Source organism: Dermacentor andersoni, chromosome 3 (genome assembly GCF_023375885.2).
Source record: "Dermacentor andersoni chromosome 3, qqDerAnde1_hic_scaffold, whole genome shotgun sequence".
In the NCBI taxonomy this organism is placed as follows: domain Eukaryota; kingdom Metazoa; phylum Arthropoda; class Arachnida; order Ixodida; family Ixodidae; genus Dermacentor; species Dermacentor andersoni.
The window spans coordinates 150,794,676-150,815,021 of record NC_092816.1 but is presented as its reverse complement, the minus strand read 5'-3'; the positions used below and the strand labels follow the sequence as shown (position 1 = coordinate 150,815,021).

Below are 20,346 nucleotides of genomic sequence, written 5' to 3'. Positions count from 1 at the left end.
CTAGGCCGTGCTGTAAGTCGCTGCAAGTCACTGTAAAAATATACCTGCTTTATAGGCTTGCTTCCACTAGTCGGAAACTGTTGTGATGGCATTTGTAAATTTTGCTGTTTTAACTCGGCTCGGTGAATATTATCACTACACAGTGAGCATTGTGACAGACGGCATGAGTTACTGTATAGAAGAGAACGAGAATTGTAATGCTGGTCTTCAAACCATTTTGGCTGTGTTGCAGCTCGCTGCAGAGCGCTTGTAAATATATCTCTCTACTCGTGGCGTTTTGCTGGAGTGGTTATGGTGTGTTGCTGCTAAGCACAAAGTCATGTGTCTGATTCACTGATAGCACCAAAACGTTTATGCCGTACGGTGTACTATATTTACAAGTAAATAACATGAGGGAGGACTTTTTGTCTCTCGGAAAAAAAAAGAACAAATTACACATATAATGGCATGTGATGACAGCGGCAAAACAGGAAACGACGTACAAGATAGGGTGCCCGCTGGGGCCATTACTCATTGTTACTATGAACTGTCGTGACAAAATACAGTGAAAGGATGAGCGCAGCCACAATGTACCCATCACTGTTGACATCTTAGTTATGTCGGCAAGAGCTACTTTGTCCTCCATTCCAGAAAAGTTATTGAACAGGCAGCACCGCAGAAAGGCCTGCAGCACAATCAAACATGGCTTCGTGCACATTAGTGATTGCGGGGGTGCCTAGTAGTTTAGCTTACTGTAGTTTGAAGTGCCAGGGAAAATCAAGAAAAAAAGAAATTTGTTATATTCATTTTGTGAACCAGAATATAATGCGAGGCGTGTTCCAACGCCTGAAACTTTGAACAGTCTCACATTATGTTCACCCACGTACAGCATGGTACAGCCGCCAGGATGCAACAGTCACTTGCACTAGTCTTTATACTATACTGTCTCTTCCAGCATTTGATCCCTGCCCAAGCTCCCTACCCCGAAATATTCTACCTTAACTAAATCGAAAAAAGCAAGTCTGATGTCTTTTAAATAAAATGAAATGCATTCTACTTGTATACCAAGCGTTGAAAAACCCTATTCAGTAAATAGAAATATCACTCTAGAGTGAGGCATCATTCATGCTACTAACTTTGCTGCCTTACAAGTTCATCCAAAATCCACTGATAATAAAATTGTTCAAGAGTTGGAATAGCTTCTTGAAGGCAGGCATCATCCCTGCAGATAACCATGGTCACGCTCTGTTTGAATATACAAAAAAGAAACACTGCTTTGCATTAAGCAGGTACATCAACATCTGGACCTGTGTATAGTATCCATAGTAAGTTTGTTACAGCGCAACCCAAGACAAGGACAAAAGAGGGTATAATATGACGACACGGCTCTTTATACTATGCTTTTTATACCTTCTTTTGCCCTTGTCTTGTGTTGCGCTGTAACAAACTTACTATGAACCCCAACCAACTGGCCCAACTTGCCGTTTCCATCAACATGATGCACATAGTCAACGATGCTGTGCCCTGAATCATCAAAAATCTCTCTATCTATGCATCTGTATGCGCATGTTATCTCCAGCAAGCATGTCTCGCCAGAGAGAGAAAGAATTCCATCAGGGCTTCCACATGCCATGGCTGTTGCGGATGAAGTAGCGGGCCCACCTGAAATGTCATTTTTTGCTCATTTGGGTTACGGAGACAAAAATTGTTGCACAGATTATTTCTGTGCCCATTACTTATCTAAATATTGCCAACATTTCCTCGAGCTTACTAATAGTCAAGATGTATATTTAGGCTAGTTGGTTCGTATCCGTAATAAAATAGCACCAGAGAACACAAGGGACGAGACAAAGAAAAATACGTACACAGGGCACTTACGGTGACAGTATAAAGGGTTAATAAAACGTATGTTTTACAACATTATTACAATTTGATAAAGGTGTATAAAAGAAGCAGGGTGCGAGACTGGGATAGTTGGTAATCCATGACGAGGCGCACAGCGCAACAATGGACAGAAGGGCACAATGAAGGCAAGCGCTTGCCTCTCTCGTGCCTTTCCGGTCCACTGTCATGCTGTGCATATCAGCATAAAAGATGACGATGTTCTTTGATATGTTGTCAGTTCACCTGTAGGCTGTCTGCAAAAATATGCAGCAGGATATGAGACGACGTGTACTGTAACATTAAACATTGCATAGTTGAAAATTATTCCAACTGTTATGTTTTTTATTTGTTATCACCAAATAGGCTGTACTTAGCTCTCCAGATAACGCAAGTGACGTGCTCACCTCTGTCACCGTAACACCACACTGCTGCTCAAAGTCCTTCCTGGCCACTGGCTCCATACGTATTCCTAATATAGAGCACATACATGTAATTTATATTGCTTAGATCCAACAATCTTAATGTACCATATGTTGTAGCCTCGGACGAAAAAAAAATTGGACTTGGAAAGGCTGTGACGGATCTCTTTAGGGCCTCTGCGGGTACGCAAAATGGTATGAGCTGCTGTGCTGCTGACATGTACTTTACGTTCTTTGTGCCACCTGCATAGATGTATATATACAGAACATAAACATAACGAAACTGACATGTCAGAAACATACCTATGCAATGCTTTCTGAACCATTGTTACCTCAGACAACTTGACTGGCCAGCAGTCAGCACGCATAGCTCATTAACAGACTCGCATACAACAAAATCGTTGTAAAAAGCCCTCTCCTCTGGTGTCAGCCTTTGTAGATGGATCCTTGGGGCTATGGTTACTTTAGGGAAGTCACCTAACATGTCCAACATGTGAAGTGGTCTGTGTGGTGACTTAAGCAGTATGCTAAGCTTTTGCCGCAGCAGTGTTCTTCGATCTTTTTCAAAAATTCGATGAAGAATTTCACCATGCTTGATCTCCGCCTGGCTTTTCTCCATCTCCTTAAGTGCGGTTGTAAAAGGGGATTCAATGCCCCCGAAATGTTGGATGACATAGGTAGGTGGCAGCTCTGCAGGCTGCTTGTTTCCCACGAAGGACTGTTGTTGTCTGCAAACAGGATTACGTGAAAGAGCATAGGGCATAAAAATAATACACAGAAAGACCAATTTGACTTCGCACAGGAGTAGATTTTGAGAGAAGAAGCGGGAAGAAAAACAATGCTTACTTGGTTGTGTCAGGTTGCACAGTTAAAAGGATACACTTTCCCTCATAAGTGACCCATCTTTGGTTCAAGCAAGAAAATTCTAAAGGCATGCTTTAATTGCACTTTGTGAAATAATAAATAGTCATTATGTGCATGTGTATAGTAATGAACACTGCGTGAGTAATTAAGAGTTCTTTTTCGTAAATTTGGATTGCTATCATGCATTAACGAAAAACTCAACTGTTTCTATTCACGTGTACACTGCACAGAAAAGATTCGCGGTGCATACGTAACACTAGCCAGGATAAAAAGACTAAATAAGATAGCGAAAGCACATAGAACAGAAAGCGTGAGCATCCTACCTCCAAACAGCTTTCTAAGTGGCACTTTGTCGTCATGGTCGGGCTTCATCAATGGTTTCCCCCATGACTGCGGGCCGCTTGTACACGACACGCCCTCATGCAGGTTGATGTAAAACACCACCGCTGTGCAGTGTTTACATTCACCGAGGGCGCCGTAACGGCATGTAGTACATGTCCCCTTCAGAATCGTTCGAGGTGCGTTCGACACCTGTAAATGACGCCGAAAAAAAAAAAAAAGAGAAGTGAGCATTAGGCATGATGCGCGGTGGCATACGCTTACGTAGTACATCACGAACGAACAGGGATCTGCACATGGGAGCAGCAAGGGGAGGCAGCAACAAAACCACAAACGCATCCAGCACACAAGGAGCAAGTGTCAGCACGTGAGAGCATCTGGCACAAAGCCACGCACACTTCTCGGGCAGAAGGAGGCGGCGGCAGGTGTCTGCACATGGGAGCAGCAAGGGGAGGCAGCAACAAAACCACAAACGCATCCAGCACACAAGGAGCAAGTGTCAGCACGTGAGAGCATCTGGCACAAAGCCACGCACACTTCTCGGGCAGAAGGAGGCGGCGGCAGGTGTCTGCACATGGGAGCAGCAAGGGGAGGCAGCAACAAAACCACAAACGCACCCAGCACAGAAGGAGCAAGTGTCAGCACGTGAGAGCGTCTGGCACATAGCCACGCACACTTCTTGGGCGCAAGGAGGCGACGGCAGGTGTCTGCACTTGGGAGCAGCAAGGGGAGGCAGCAACAAAACCACAAACACATCCAGTGCAGGAGTAGCAAGTGTCAGCATGTGAGAGCGTCTTGCACAAAGCCACGCACACTTCTCGGGCAGAAGGAGGCGGTGGCAGGTGTCTGCACATGGGAGCAGCAAGGGGAGGCAGCAACTAAACCACAAACGCACCCAGCACAGAAGGAGCAAGTGTCAGCACGTGAGAGCGTCTGGCACATAGCCATGCACACTTCTTGGGCGCAAGGAGGCGACGGCAGGTGTCTGCACTTGGGAGCAGCAAGGGGAGGCAGCAACAAAACCACAAACACATCCAGCGCAGGAGTAGCAAGTGTCAGCATGTGAGAGCGTCTTGCACAAAGCCACGCACACTTCTCGGGCAGAAGGAGGCGGTGGCAGGTGTCTGCACATGGGAGCAGCAAGGGGAGGCAGCAACAAAACCACAAACGCACCCAGCACAGAAGGAGCAAGTGTCAGCACGTGAGAGCATCTGGCACATAGCCACGCACACTTCTTGGGCGCAAGGAGGCGACGGCAGGTGTCTGCACTTGGGAGCAGCAAGGGGAGGCAGCAACAAAACCACAAACACATCCAGCGCAGGAGTAGCAAGTGTCAGCATGTGAGAGCGTCTTGCACAAAGCCACGCACACTTCTCGGGCAGAAGGAGGCGGTGGCAGGTGTCTGCACATGGGAGCAGCAAGGGGAGGCAGCAACTAAACCACAAACACACCCAGCGCAGGAGGAGCAAGTGTCAGCATGTGAGAGCGTCTGGCACAAAGGCACGCACACTTCTTGGGCGCAAGGAGGCGACGGCAGGTGTCTGCACTTGGGAGCAGCAAGGGGAGGCAGCAACAAAACCACAAACACATCCAGCGCAGGAGTAGCAAGTGTCAGCATGTGAGAGCGTCTTGCACAAAGCCACGCACACTTCTCGGGCAGAAGGAGGCGGTGGCAGGTGTCTGCACATGGGAGCAGCAAGGGGAGGCAGCAACAAAACCACAAACGCACCCAGCACAGGGGGAGCAAGTGTCAGCATGTGAGAGCATCTGGCACATAGCCATGCACACTTCTCGGGCGCAAGGAGGCGACGGCAGATGTCGGCACATGGAAGCAGCAAGGGGAGGCAGCTACTGCCACAAGACGACGCACACTTCCAGCGCAGAAGGACTAATGTCAGCACACGGCAGTGTCTGGCACGAAGACACGCTCACTTCTAGCACACAATAACAAGTGTCAGCACATGGTAGCGTCTGGCACGAAAGCACTTGCGCTTCTAGCGCAACATGACCAGGGCCAGCACATTGCAGTGGCTGGCACAAAACCGACACTACCAGTGGAGAAGGGCGAGTGTTAGTGTACGGCAGCCTCAAGGGAGGGCAGCATATGTTGTTGAAGCACATGCCAGGAGTGGCAATGACTGCATGTGTAATCCACTGCTGCTGGGAAAACTGCTACAGCCAACCGTTGTAGGCGACGTGCATTGCAAACTGCTCTCTGTACATGCTGTAAGTGCCGATTATGAGCAATCGAGAGTATTGCGATTTGCCTTGCACGTGCTGCTCTTCCGCGAAAATATAGTGCCCACCTGGCCCGAGGTGCTTCACTTTGTGATCCTGAGCTACTTGAGGCGTGTGGATGGTCGCCGTCGTTGTCGTCTTCTTCAGAGTACACATGGCCCATATGCAGCACATCTGCATCCATGCACAGATTGTGCAGTGCCGCACACACTGCCAGAATTGTAGCTGCCTTTTTGGGGCCGTAAAAATGCGCTGCAGACATCAGAAGCAGCTCTTCATGATGCCGATGCAGCGCTCCACCGCTGACCTTGCGGAAGTGTGCGCAGCGTTGTAGCGCCCTTCCGGTGTGTGGAGGGCAGGGTGGCCGGGCGCAGGTGTCAAGAGCCATAGCTCTAGAGGGTAGGCACTGTCGCCTGCACATATAAAAATAGCAGTCATAGTATTTCTGACATCTTACACAATATAGGACATCATACACACGCATCGAGTACAGTTTTCTTTTGAGAGCAACTTCGTTACTACTCACAGAGAAGGTACTCGCCATCTTGGATGGAAATGCGGCCGCTGACAATGCGTCAGCAATGTGACGCGTACTGCCACACGTGCGCGTCGTGACACGACCCAGCGAACCGCGGGTCAACGTAAAGGACCTTGAAGTCCGAGTCACACACCTGAAACACATTGCAGACAATAGTGTGACAGTGATGCCAATGACTGTCCATTAATTGTTGCTCCATTACATGAAATTTCGTTTAAAACTTACCACCATTGCATTGAGGGCGACCATGGCGATGAACGTGCCATCCACACACCCAGTCATGCCGCCGAGCCTGCCGTGCTGCAAGAACCACTGCTTAATTGCAGCTCGCTTGCTGGGGGTGCATGGGAAGGCCACCCATTCTTGCTCCTTCCCAACCACAACAATGGCCCGCGCGACTTTTGCGATGCAGTGGCTTACAGACGGCTGGGACATGTCAATGGTCGCCTCACTGAGGACTGACGACTGGAAGCCGCCTGTTGCAAAGAACCTGAGGGTACAGAGAACTTGGTCCTTAACGCTCAGGCCCCCCACGATCAGCGGCTTCAGCAAGTGGGCTAGCCCACTGCAAAGCAGCCGGACGGCACTCTTCGTCATCCGGAAATGCCGCCGAATGGCTTCTCCCCTCACGGCGAAGGCGTCATGGCTGGAGCGGGTATGTCGTTCTCGCCGTCGCACGAGGAACCACGCGAGCAGTCTGTTGTTCATGGCGCTGCTGTCAGCTGCTCAAAAACACTGCCACCCACACCTGTCACTTGCACAAGGGAACACAAACTAACAGCAACAATAATCAATAAATAAGCACCTCGAAACAACACGTGCAGCACACCATCAAAAACACTACTATAAGCTACCACCTTTCTACCCTCTACTAGACTCCACCAGCAACTGAACACCAAAAGACGTCTTCGCTTATTCAGTATGTGTCCGGAGCACCCAACATCACCGTGACGTTAAAATGACGTAGACAGGAACTACTAGGTGATGCAAGTAAATTTCCGGTTTTGTCAAAGCAGCCATTTAGCGCGCGCTGTTGGCGGAGGCATGGCCAGGGCGAAACTTTCACGGAAGGTGAACATTTCAGAATACGGCCCCTATCAATGGGAACGAAAGCGTGAGAAGTGCCTGTCATTTACTGGCACGGACGCGAGGTGCAAGTACACTTCTGATACCTAGCGCACGATAAATGAGAACAAAAAAGAGAGAGAGACGGACGGGGGCACAAGCCTTCCCTTTTGTTCTTGCTTATTGTTCACAAGTCGCCAAAACTTCTAGAAGTGAGAGATGCAAGGCACGTTCCAAGTAATTAAGCTACAAATGACAGTTGAAAAACCTCTACAGCCGTATGTGTGCACGTAAGTGCAATAAAATAATTATTTGTCAACTTACTTGGAGTTTGACATCGTAAGCCTGCTTGCTTTGTTGTGACAAGCACTTTGCTGAGATGTCCGTGCCGTTTACTTCTCGGACACGATATACATGGTTGTTGTCGTAAAGCTGACGTCTTTTTCCAAGCGTCGATGGTCGGAAATGAGCCTCGAGGTTTTCGATTACTTTAAATCCACAATGCAGAACGACCGACATCGTTCAAGCGAGCGCCTCAAAAGTGCGCCTTCTTAGTAGCGGCCGCCTCAGTGTTTTGCAGAACTGACAAAGAGGCGCTGATGGCTTAGCCGATCGCTGCGCCGCCTAACCATTGCAGGGTGCCTGTAGGCCGATCCAACTGACCCTGTGTGATGCAATTACAAGAAGGTGGAAGACGCCCTGCAGGTTTCACATTACCAGACTCATGGAGGCCGTCCACAGACTGCAGCTGAGAGACCATGCACTTTTCAACCAGGTGGAGGCATTCTTCGGCTCTGAATACCTGCCCGGTGGTTGGGTCCCGGAACTGCCTGCTGGGGTGGCTGGAGTTCACCTGCTGGGCTTTTATGTGCTGCCAGAATGTTTAGACAGAGTCGCATCTAGCCTCCTTTACAGTTTGCAGTAGCCTTCTGTTTACGCTGCTCATATTTTGTTGCACTATTGTTGCCGTGTTGTTCTTCGCAACCAGATATGGTGCCCACAGTTTGCAGGCATGGGTATCCACTGCTACATGCTGCAGAGCCAGCTGATGCTGCCTGGAACACTGCTTGTGGAAGGCTAAAGCGGTGGCAACTTTCCTGTCCCACCAGGCCTTCCAGTGGGTCCTCTTTTTGCCCCTAGATACCTGGCCAGCTCCACACTCTTCATAAGGTGCCTGCTATACCTAGTGCTGTTAGTGCTGATAATCTCGCACCTCCATGTGTGTTACTTGTTCTTCGAGTACAGCCATCACTTTGTCTACAGCTTCGTTGGACAGGGTCCTAGAGCTGGCCACTGACATACTGTACTCCATCTTGGGTGGGCAAGATCCAAATGACAGAGATATGCTGTGATGGTTGGTACCAAGACCAGTGCTGTCAATGCTCATATAGGCAAGCTGTGGGAGGAGGATCGGGGACATGAAACAACAATCTATGCAAGATGACATGTTGCTTACTGCCCATCTGGTGCATTATTCACTTGTGTTGCCCATAGTGAGGCCCATCTTCCTGCCCACACGAGCAGCAGCCTGCCAGCCTTGTCCATTGCCCCATCCAAGGCCTTGATGTGGGCATTCAAATCTCCCACCACCACCACCACAGGCCTGCTTAGATCAGTGATGTCCCTGTATGTGCATGTCAGGGCCTCTACATTTTTCTGGTGTACATCCTTGCTTGCCCAGAAGTCCTGTTATCCATATGTGCTTCTCATGGGCCCCAGGGGCTCTGTACCACTGCATGTCCACCCTGCTGAGAAAGCCGAGGCCCCCGCCCTTCCGCTCTCCTTTGACGCGGTTCACTCTGGTCGAGACATACCGTTTGTTGGGTGGGGGTGCATCGGCATCATGCAGGTGGGTTTATGCTAGGCAGGCTGCCACAATATTCTCCTTCAGAAGAATGCAATACAATTCTTCCTCCTTTGCCTCTAGGTGCCCTCCTTGCATGTTGAGATGGAAAAACCTCTCCTGGCCTCCTTTATGCTTGTGCTGTCTCCACATGTGCACATGCACCTTCCACTGTGCCCTCCTAGCGGGGAGGGTGGCCTCTGCCACTGAGGGTGGCTTCCTTGGGGGCATCTTTGCCTGTTTCTTCGGGAGATCGTCCTTCCTCCATTTGCATGATGGCCCACCCCAGAGCCTTCATCAGGGTTCCTGCAGCTGGGTGTGAATGGGGTTAACCCAGGAACCTTTGGTGCCTGGCAGGCACCTGAAGGCTTGGAAAAGCACATAGCCTGAGGCCTAGGCACTGGCGCAGCTCCTCCGCCGTGTCAGCCCGATTTGTCGGGCCCTGCTGCCCGCCACACACAGCCATTTGGTGGCCACAAATTCCACTCAGGGTCCCACCTCCTCTCACATTTGCCTCACAGCCATATTCCCTTCCCTACGTGGATCGTTAAGAGGTTCCTTTCAGATGCACTCTCTGTGATGGCATATACCACAAAACGGTGTCCTTGAGCTTTTTGCAGCCATTTGTTCAACCGAAAGTGTAGCTGTGCCTTCGAGCTTCCTGGAGCTTTGTTGCTATTTGTTTTTTCCAAAGAGCTAGTGTGGAGCACCACCATGGCCTCCTCAGCCTTCCGTATGTCATCACTCACGTCTGTTGCTGTGGAGAGTGGCCCCCTCCTTTGAGTGGAAGATAAGGCGTCTACTGCACAATCATCATCATCAGCCTAGTTTATGTCCACTGCAGGATGAAGGCCTCTCCCTGCGATCCCCGATAACCCCTGCCTTGCGCTAGCAGATTCCAACTTGCGCCTGCAAGTTCGAAGCGTCGGCAGCCATAAAACACAGAAGCAACTATTTGACATCTAAAATATGTCATGGACGGCTAATTGAAGATTGTAGTAGCTGTCTTGATCAAGACATTTTTAAAGCTGTGGATGCCTAGAGGTACTTCGATAAGCCTTGCTAACTTTACGCTAGAAGTTGGCTAATGGACATTTTGATAAGAACAACTGATGACTTATTAGACATTACCAAAACCTTTTCTGGCAGTGCTTATGGCAACACAAGGGGTGTCCACAGTTCCAGTTGACTGTTAAGTGAGGCACAGACACAAAAAGTTTCTTATAGTGTTGGATAGGGATGTACAGGTAGTTCCAGATAGGGTAGGGATGTACAGTGTAAATTCACTGGCTCTGGAGTACACAGGCATTTTTACCGGGAAACTTTTGATAGCGACATTTTTGATAGCAATTGTCCCCATACTCTCTGCCTCAACAGCAGCTAGGAAAGCTCGACAGAAAGATATGTCAAGAAGCAGAAGTCCTCTATACATGCAAATAGTACTAAAATAGTACTGAATATTCACTTTTCTGACAGTTATTTACGAATAAGTTTGCACCAACAAGCATTTTCCGTGGACCTGAATGGGTGATGTTCGGTTATATTCAAACAGTTTATTTACAGGCAGGCGCCAAAGGGCCAGCTCTCGTGAAGCTAGGTAGATGGTGGTGGATCAGGCACAGCCTTGAGGATAGAAATTAGGCAAGGTGCCGAGGACGGTGGCCTGGCCAGGGCTTTCAGGCCAGGGAACTGACATCGGTAGGCAGATTGGTCAGTGCTTGCATGACTGTGGGCTGGTCAGGCCCCCAAGGACCCCGATAACGCGGTGGTTTCGTTGAATTTGCTACCACTTCCCATAGCGACTTCACCCTTACTTCGAGGAAATGCTTGCACTGTAAAATGAAAAGAAATATTATTAGAGGAGTTGGTATGACAAATGTATGTGGCAATGTTTTCATGTTGAAAAATCGCCATGCTGCAAGAATAGAAGTTTGAGCTGAGAATTCGAAAGGGTGAATAAAGAAATTTTCTTGCTAGAGATTTGTCAGGTAACGCTCTTTAATATTTCAACATATATAGCATATATTGCAGAAGGTGTAACAGAGAATATTTAGAACACAAACATAAAATGCGCAGGATCCGTCCGTCTTGTTTATACCCCGCACCTAGTCAGCATAGCACTTTCTAATTAAAAAATTGTAGCAAAAGCTACTACAGCACAAAAATCCGAGTTTCAGACACTGTAGACACAATGCAGCTTTCGTGCAAAATTTTTCATGTGAAATCTGAGAAGTTGCGTCAGGAGGCACTAGCAAAAATAGGGATTTATTGTACGGAAAGAAAGAAATGCTGCCGTGTGTGCTTGCTGGAAATGATGCTTGACCTAGAACACTGAGAAGAAACTCAATTCCTCGGTATGACTAACAGGATCAGGCAGCATGCACTGCATGACAAAATCAAAGTCTTGGAATTTGGGTGAAATTCACAGAGTTTACACATGTTCTACTCCGGGCACTATTCAAAGGCTGCGAATAAAAGGAGCTAGATAACTGCAGGCAATCTGCATTAGCCAGGGCTGTTTATAATATATATATACCACGTGGTATTGCTCGAGTTGGCAGCAGTTTATAACATTCATCCTAAAACATCACAAAAGAATTGTGAATTCAGCTCTCAGTGTTTCTGCTCAGTAAAAGTTGATGGGTCTACGCGAGCAATTTATCAGCACCTAAATTTCTGCGTGTAAGAAATAAATAAAATGAGACAGCATATTTCAGTGATTCTTTTGGCTGTGCCCTTACTTACTGCGATAGCAGCATTTTCCAGCTGTGAAGACCACCATTTCATTTTAGATTGCCTGCTTATTCCTGAAATAATTGCGTTCCGCCACTACAGGGGACTCGACAACGATCTAGCGATTATATGAAAATGTATTCATCTAAATATAAGGTACTGAAAAATATGTATTATCACGTCTGAACTGTAACCACTATACATAAAGAACTGTTTTAAATTTCAAGTCAACCTAAATTTATAATCCGCACATCAATGCCCCAAGATTATAGCAGGCAAATGCAATATAACGTTGCAATCGTCACCACACATTGTTCTTTAGGCTGTCCCAAATCGATGCAGTGCTGAGCATAAATGGAAAAATATTAAATGTTAAGGACGCAGCGAAACAATGATAAATGTTAGAACTTGAACAGTAATACACACATAGATCTTGGAATTAAAAACCAAAAAGAAAAAGCGCTTGAGTAGCTGGACATAACTTTTAAGGCAAGAGTATCCTGAAAATCAGCCCATTGAAACAACTTTGCTTGTAAAACACACAATGCACCGTTTCCTAATTCACTCTGTCTGGCTCCTTATAAAACTTATAACTTGCTGAAAACAAATGCACTCACCATTGTAAGATCCACACTTGTGTGTATCCAAGTTCAGCCCACATCGGAGATGGTGGCCACCAGCGCCGCCCTTTTTCTACTTGTTGTTTCGCCTATAATTAATTCCAACGCTCACAAAAACCCGCGGTCACTTCGCTGTGTATTTCAAGATGTAGGCTTCTCAGTAGGAATGATGACTGCAAACGAGCATTTTTCGCGATAGTAGTGTGCTGACAAAAATGGACAAGACTGCAAGCACTCACGCCGTTCACTCCACCCAGCCGGTTTGCTAGCTAGTATGCATTGAAGGAAAGCGTACAAGGAAAGAGCGAATGAAGGAAACGGCATAAACACCACACTCTCCCCCGCAGGACCTAGCGCAAACGCGTTCTTTAGGTGGCAGCGACGGAGGGAGACAAGAAGGACAATAGTGACCCCGTCGCATTCCCCCATGCTTGCGAGAGCAGCCAATTCGATACAGCAGCATGTAGCTGTCTGAGCGCTTGATTGATAGCACTCATCAGGCTTATGTGGGTACATGGGGGACAGGGAGGTGGGGGTTGAAGGACGGAAAGTTAGGCTGAAAAAAAAAAAAAGGGAATATGCCGTGCCAAAGACAGGCAAAGATGAAAGCGTGCTAACACGTACAAGCATGAACTTTCAACAAATTTTTCTTTCTGTCAGGGGCATCCATACAAGGAGCCTACTACGCATGCACGAACAAGCAAATCTATCGGAAAAGGAGCATGATGATTATGTCACTGCGACATGCCATGCATGCTGAAAAAAAATTCAGAAGTTTCACTAATACGTGTGCACTCCATCTCGATTCAATATAAAGCGGTTCCATCAGCTCTGTAGCACTGTAATTCTCGATTCTCCTCAGAATCCTGATTCCCCAAAACTGCGGAGTGCACATGCAAAAGATACAATGCGCAGGCAAATGCACAATACCGTTGTTTCTTACGGAAAGCTCATGTTCCCATGCACGATCAATAAAGCAGCAGCTAGTTTGCCTGATATGCAACTTCCCCTGCTTGCTACGCTGTGCATAGGCTTTTCTCTATAGGGGGTGCATTTGGGTGAAAGCGAAGTGCAGAAACGGCCATGTGCCATGTGTGGGCTTGACGTGGAGGAACCACAGATGGTTAGTACAAATCCTAAGTCATCCTATTTCATCCACTGCAGACTTTTTTTCTTGGGTTATTCCAACCATAATGCTGCACTAAGAAGGCAGCACACTTTCCAACTCATGTCTTTTTAAATGTTTTCTGGGGTCGCATCATTATTGAAAACATGCAACTGACTAGTCACTTTTTCAAACCTGTTTCGGGACTAACCAGGGCCACAAGTTCATATATGCCTCCATTTTCCCAGTATGCATGACCCCTTGCATGTCCACAAACCTAGCCTAAAGAACATCCCCAGCAGAGATGTTAGTTCCTCAGCAGTAATGTTTAGTGCTGTCCTGTGTTTTAATAATGCGATCGCATGTGCGTCTGTGTTGAAGTGTGTCAAGTGATAAGGTGCGAACTGTGGGCATCATTAAAAACTCCCAATTTTGTGAGTTAGATATTGGGGAGCATTTTAGTTACCACACTCAAAGATTCAACTTGTTCTCTTGAGTATCTAGATGATTATGATTAATGGTGTTTAATGGCACAAAGACTACTATGACCATACAGAGCCAGAGTAGGCGAGTATCCAGAGAATTTTCACACATACAAGCACATACACCAGAGTTCCATTACATAAAGGTGCCCTAAAGCACTTAACACGCATGGTGGATAAATCTTCACACACACAAACACACACCTTTTATATATATATATCCAAACTAAGTATGCAGTGGCAACTGCTCTGGTGTACAACTCCAAGAATTTGTATATATGTACTAATCAACTACACTGGCCTGTTTCCGTAATGTCAATGCAGAGGTGACTTCATACAATATCAGTGCCTGTCAGGAAATATGTTTCAGAATGCAAAGGCGTAGAGGGCAGTTGCCATGGGGTTTGGTAGCCGGAGCTCATACTGAACACTCAAGTTGTCACTGAGAATAGCTTTAGACAACAATGATGCCACGAATTCCTGAGATAAATGTTATTTGCTGTAAAAGCTATGTGTGGTGATGCCTTTTAATTCCAAACATGTGCGACAACTTTAATAAAGGGTGTTGCAGGGCTTCTGCAGAAATGAGTGTTCCTTTGAACTCATGTTTTATAATTCATCGCCTGTTTTTCAAAAAAGCTTTAAAAGCAAGTGGTGCAAGATAAATTGATTGCTCAATCTCCATGTATAAACATGGAACGATGCCACTCTTTACCTCAATGACATGGCTGGACTGCACACTTTGGGCCTTGTGAATGTGGGAAGCTTTAGTCTGGCTTGTGTGAAATTTTTCACATACTGCAAAAACTCTATCTTTGCCAACGATGTCTTTAAACCCAAGGATGCGAGAAATTATTACACATGCCCCTGAAGGAAGCATTGCAGCAGTGCAGTTTTTTTTGCTTGGTCTTATACTGTTTGCTGTGGAAAACATAGAGACACTGCAACTTTGTCACGTTCCACAACGGGACCGACTATCATGCAGCCAATATGATTCATTACCAAATTTAAAACTGGCTGCAGTACTTTTTGTGGCTTGCCAATAAATAAAACAACTGCCCCACATTTTGCAGCATTCCCTTTGGTTAAAAATTCTCTAGTCTGAGGGAGAGTTGATGCTTTAAGACTAGCGAAAGAGCTAGCCATCAACAGCCGTTCCACAATTTGGATTGGCACTCCTTTTGCAGATGTGGCTAGCTCCTTCACAAGCCCAATGTTTGATTCGAATACAAAGCAGGAATGTGACCAAAGTGGTCCCTGCAGTGTCACACTCTTGGGCAAGTGCAAAAGTTGGTGTACATTAAATGTCATTTCTTTTTCTCCATAAAGAAATTGCACACCTACTACAAACTTCACTTGTAGGTTAGCGCTCTCACTGACATCAGTGCTGCTAACATTGTCCATTAGCAGTAGGGATACTCCTCTAATAAGCAAGGTGAAGTGCCTAAGATACTCGATAGGCAAAATGCCATTTAAACAAGGCAGTGAAAACCACAACAGCCACTGCTGCCACTCTGAGGCCTTCCAATACTTGCGGAAGGAAAGGGTACGCTGCAGTCTGAAACACAATGGTGGCTTGATGTTGCACAGCCGCTTGTCTACAGCACTGAGCAGTGCTGGCCTCCCAATGTAGTAGGGCTGGCCCACACTGGAGAGCCACAGTTCTGTCAACTGGCGTGCAACTCCCAGCAACACACAATGCATGTAATCCAGCGTGAATCCCCAGGCTATATCCAAGTGTGGCATATTCATTAATGGAGTGGGACCCTTTATGCCTTGAACAATTGCCCCTGTGCGTGCTGCTGTCTTCATGGTGTCAATGGTTTCTTCCATTGTTCTGTCTGGCACTGGCTTGTCGATTGTGTACTTAACGGTTCCTATTCCAAAAGAAAACAACACAGGTGCTCAAATCAGCAGGTCAATCCTACATGCTAATAGCAAATTCTCGACGGTGTTTCAATATTCAAGCTGATGTACAATGCAGCTTTTATGCGGCTGCTCCTCCCTTATCGATGAAGAAAAGTAAACTTGACCTGAAAATGGCTACAGCAAGATGGCGATACTTTATTGGAAGCAGCAGGTGAAAAATAAGATTGTGAAGCACCACATTACGCACTGCTATAGAAACAATAAATATTTCTGGAAGTATTATACTGTGATTATGTACTGTTCTATTAAACACGTCGAAATTAAATCAGCATACAATCAGAATCTATATATGAAGATTCTTCATGCACTGGGCTTTACCTGTCCTACAGTTATATAATTACCATATGAAAGCTTTCTCATGCGAGAGGCACGAAGTTTGCTTACCATCTATGACAAACCCAGGATGCAAGCACCAGCTACACCCAAAATGCCCATTGAACTGGCGCATATTTTGCATTATTGCCCTTGCTGGGGCATCAGCACAACAGCTGAAGGGGTGGACCTGCAAAGCAATGAAAGCAATGTTACCAAGAGTTAAATAAAGTGCACCACAAATCTGAATGTTGTCTTCCAGGTTTAGAACTTATAGAAAAATGATTTTCTAAAAATGTAAAACACATCTGAATAACATAGGTGCCACACTAATTGCATTTCTGCATTTCCTTATCACAAGCCTCATCAGTGCATTCAAGTTCACATTCAAGAAGTAGAATGATACCACTTTTGCCAAATGTGGCTGACAAGAAACAGCTAAAGTATACTTTTGAAGCGGCCATCCACGCCACTACGCACAGACCACAGACGCTAAAGGTCAGCACTGCAAAAGATGAGGAAAATAAAGTTGGGCGATGCGTGCTCGTGGCGCAAGCACGGCACGCACTAGTCCGTTCTAAGAGCCTGTTACACTGGTCCTATAGTTCTGGTGCTCCGCTGCAACCCCTTGGTTCGCGACACTATTGCATGTATGAGATCCAAGCTGACTGGCATGACAGCAGTGCTACTTATCTACTGTGTCCAAGAAAAAGTTGGGAAAAGTGGGATTGGTTATGAGGTTTTTGAAGATGACAGACAATGTTGCACTGCGATAATAAAAAATGACACCATGCGAATTCATGCGCACATTAATTAACCTCTTCTAGCCTGAATTTAGCATACTGCATAAAAAAATTATTTTTGCTGTGGCTTTTTATGTTCTGGTTATGAGGAAGTTACACAGCAACTTTTATGCGTGTCGGGGTTTTAGGAAGAAAGTTACAGCTATGTCGCGAAAACGCGACAACAGGTCGTAATGGATCAAAAAATGTTTATTTTCAAACACACTTGAGAGCTCATTTCTTTGAGTTTAGCACATTTGTATCTCAGTTCTTATGAAAAGAAATGAAACAATTTGAACTTTTTTTTATACACAGATGAACTTTGCACTTTGTGCAGAAGGAAACAGGTTGGCCTTTGCAGCCAGGCATCTTGCATCGTTGTCGTTGCTGCGACACTTCAGGCCAGTGGCCAACATTGTCTTGACGGACTTCAGCATTAGGTGTTGGAGCTGCTGGTCCTCTTCTTTTCTTCTTCTCAAGCTCTCCTTCCACGGAAAGAGACGGCCGGCCCCTCTTCTTCATCACGTCCTTGTTTTGATTGCACAGGCAGCTGGCTAGAGAAGCCTTGAACGCTACAAGATCCAGTTGATGTTTCTTTGGGATTCCTAGAGCATCACAATCCCTCCGGTAGAGCAGCCAGCTGCTCACAACAGCCATGTCCACAAAATGAAAAAAAAATCGCAGGTAGAATTTCTTCGACTTCAGAAAAATTCTGTAGTACGCCATGAGCCCATCGAGAAGGTCGACTCCACCCATAAAAGTGTTGTAAGCCTTCACAATGGCTGGCTGCTCAACTTCACATCTTTCTTTCTTTTTGCGGTCATACCGCTGGCAGCTTCCTAGAGGCTGGGCACTCCCGAATGTGCTAGCAATATTCACTCCCCGGCTGTCGTACCACTTCACTACTCGGACTTCGACCCCTTCAATAGTAGCCTGCCTCTCCACGTGGCTTCCTCTACCGTTCTTCTTCATTTCTGCATCGCTGGGCAGTCGGCATCCAGAAATTCTGTTTGCGCGTGCAGTTCCCATTGCTGGAATACCACGCTGATGCAAATTTACCAGCAGTTTTATGGATGTGAACCAGTTGTCAAAAAAGAGCAAGTAGCTCTTGTTCTCTGGGATGGAGCGCGAAAGCTCGAGCACAACATTAGAGCTTGCTCCAAGGTCAGGTAATCCAGGAACAGGGCGGATGTCCCCTGTGTATATAGAGAAGTCAGAGACAAGTCCGTGGGTGTCGCAAAGTACAAAAATCTTGTAGCCCCACTTGTGAGGCTTGCTAGGGACGTACTGCTTGAGTGAGGAGCGGCCTTTGAACGGCACAATTTGCTCGTCGACCACCAGCATCTGTGACTTTGGAAGGATTTGAAATTTGAGCAGCAGATTGTCAATGAGTGGTCGAATTTTGAAGAGCCTGTCTTTGCCAGCATTTGCTTGTAGGAGATTGTTGTCGTTGAAATGAAGGCTGTTCTTTATCGCTTGCCACCTGTCACGTGACATAACTTCTGCCACTTTTTCTACTCGCATCTCGCGGTTCCAGTACATGCGCGATCGCGGAAGCCTGTATATGGACATATACATTGTGGCCCCAAGAAACTGCTCCAGTTCAGCGCGTGTTAGGCACAATGCTTTGTTGGCATTCTTCTGCACTGCATAGAGATTGGACTGGTCTGTAATCTCCTCAAGAAGCTTGTCGTCAAAAAAATACCGGAAGTACGCAATGGGAGCTTTCGGCTCATCTGGAGGGTCTGGAAGACCGTCTTCCCATTGAGGGTGGCATGTCCGCGGATGGTTCACTTGCTTCCAGAGGAAACTTCTTGCGCTTGACGTTGACGGCTCTTCCGTTTCACCTTCTTCATCTGCAAACAAAAAAAGAAAAAGAAATCACTGCGAGGTCGCAAACCACATTTGAGAAGCCACAAAAACCTTGGCTTGAAAAAATTGGCTGGGGCTTAGCTAAGGGCCTGGATATCTCGAAGCGAAAAGCTGCGGTGATCCGCGATAAACACGCGCTTGCGGCGAACGTCAAACGATGACGCATAGCGCGCGGCAGCGTGCGCCTGTTCTATGGGCAAGCGCGCCTTATATACCCCTCCTTTCAAATGCGCACGGCTGCGGCGAAAGGTCAAACGGTGGCGCGGAGAAGCGACGGCGCACATGGGCAGTAGCCTGCGCAGTGCGTGACGTCACTCGTGCTCTGACAAACGCGGTGTTGACTATCGTAGTGAAGCTTTTGGCTTCAAAAGAAAAAGACGCGCCACTGCAATACAACACGAAAGAACGCTGACGGCGTTTCACATTGCAGCCGAATGCAACTCGCCCAACAAACAAAAAATTGCGCACCTGTGTCGCTCCCAGACTGCCCAGATTGATCTGATGGGGCAGCATGTACTGTGTCAGGGCTGTATTCCGAATCGCTGTCGCTGAGGCAGCTATCTTCGCTTTCTTCAACGGGTGGAACCCTGATCCCGTAGAACCTTCTGGTGTCCATCACGAACAAAAAGCACCGAATAACTGCAAAAAACAAAAATTACTAGTTTTTTGACCACATGCCGAGGAAGACGAAGTTGTGCACAAATCGGGACGCTACAGCCTGTTGATGCGAAAACGCGACAAAGCGACACACGCTTGAAAAAACAACTAATCTTCAAAAACAAATTATTTACGTGATCTGCGTGCATTATTCAACCAAGTGCCTATCATGCAAAATTTTTTTATATTCAAAAAACTTGCATACCTTGAATGGAGACGGATGTCAATGGATGGATAGTGAGAAATGTTCTTCGTCGGCATCAACTGGAGAAATGGCAGCCGTCAGCTCTTTACTGAATCGACGATAGATGGCGCTGCCTTTTCCACGTGTTGCCAGACATCTGTGGATTCCCTCTGAGCGCAGGGGTAGCGGCTACAGATGTTTTCTTCTGGTGGTGCGGCTTAAAACCGGTATGATGCGAAATCGCGACAACAGGTCATAAGAGGTTAAAACACTTATCACAGTTGTCATGCACGGAGCAGCTTAAATAATTTCAACCTCGGCAAGGGCAAATGACAAGACAGCAAAGTACCCGAAGTTTTAACGTTGTAATGTACGCGGTACCGTTCAGTTGCATCTTCTTGTCGGTTTTCAAGCGTTGCAGTGAGGGACAAGACGTTCATGAGGGATCGCCAGTCGTTTGTGCGCAGGTGTGAGTAAGAGTGGGCGCGAGAGAGAAAATAT

At 46.8% G+C, this 20,346-nt stretch overlaps 1 protein-coding gene and 2 pseudogenes across 1 annotated transcript; all 3 read right to left on the bottom strand.

Annotated features, from left to right (window-relative positions):
* Nucleotides 1-1,098: 1,098 nt before the first annotated feature.
* LOC140216564 (uncharacterized) lies at nt 1,099-8,011 on the bottom strand (annotated as a pseudogene).
* A 10-nt stretch (nt 8,012-8,021) lies between these two features.
* Nucleotides 8,022-17,161, bottom strand: LOC126524636 (uncharacterized). Its single transcript, XM_055067404.2, has one exon. It carries the CDS (start codon nt 15,940-15,942, stop codon nt 15,019-15,021), a length of 924 nt encoding a protein of 307 aa, XP_054923379.1. The 5' UTR covers nt 15,943-17,161; the 3' UTR covers nt 8,022-15,018.
* A 163-nt stretch (nt 17,162-17,324) lies between these two features.
* Nucleotides 17,325-19,844, bottom strand: LOC140216789 (piggyBac transposable element-derived protein 3-like; annotated as a pseudogene).
* Between the last annotated feature and the right edge of the window lie 502 nt (nt 19,845-20,346).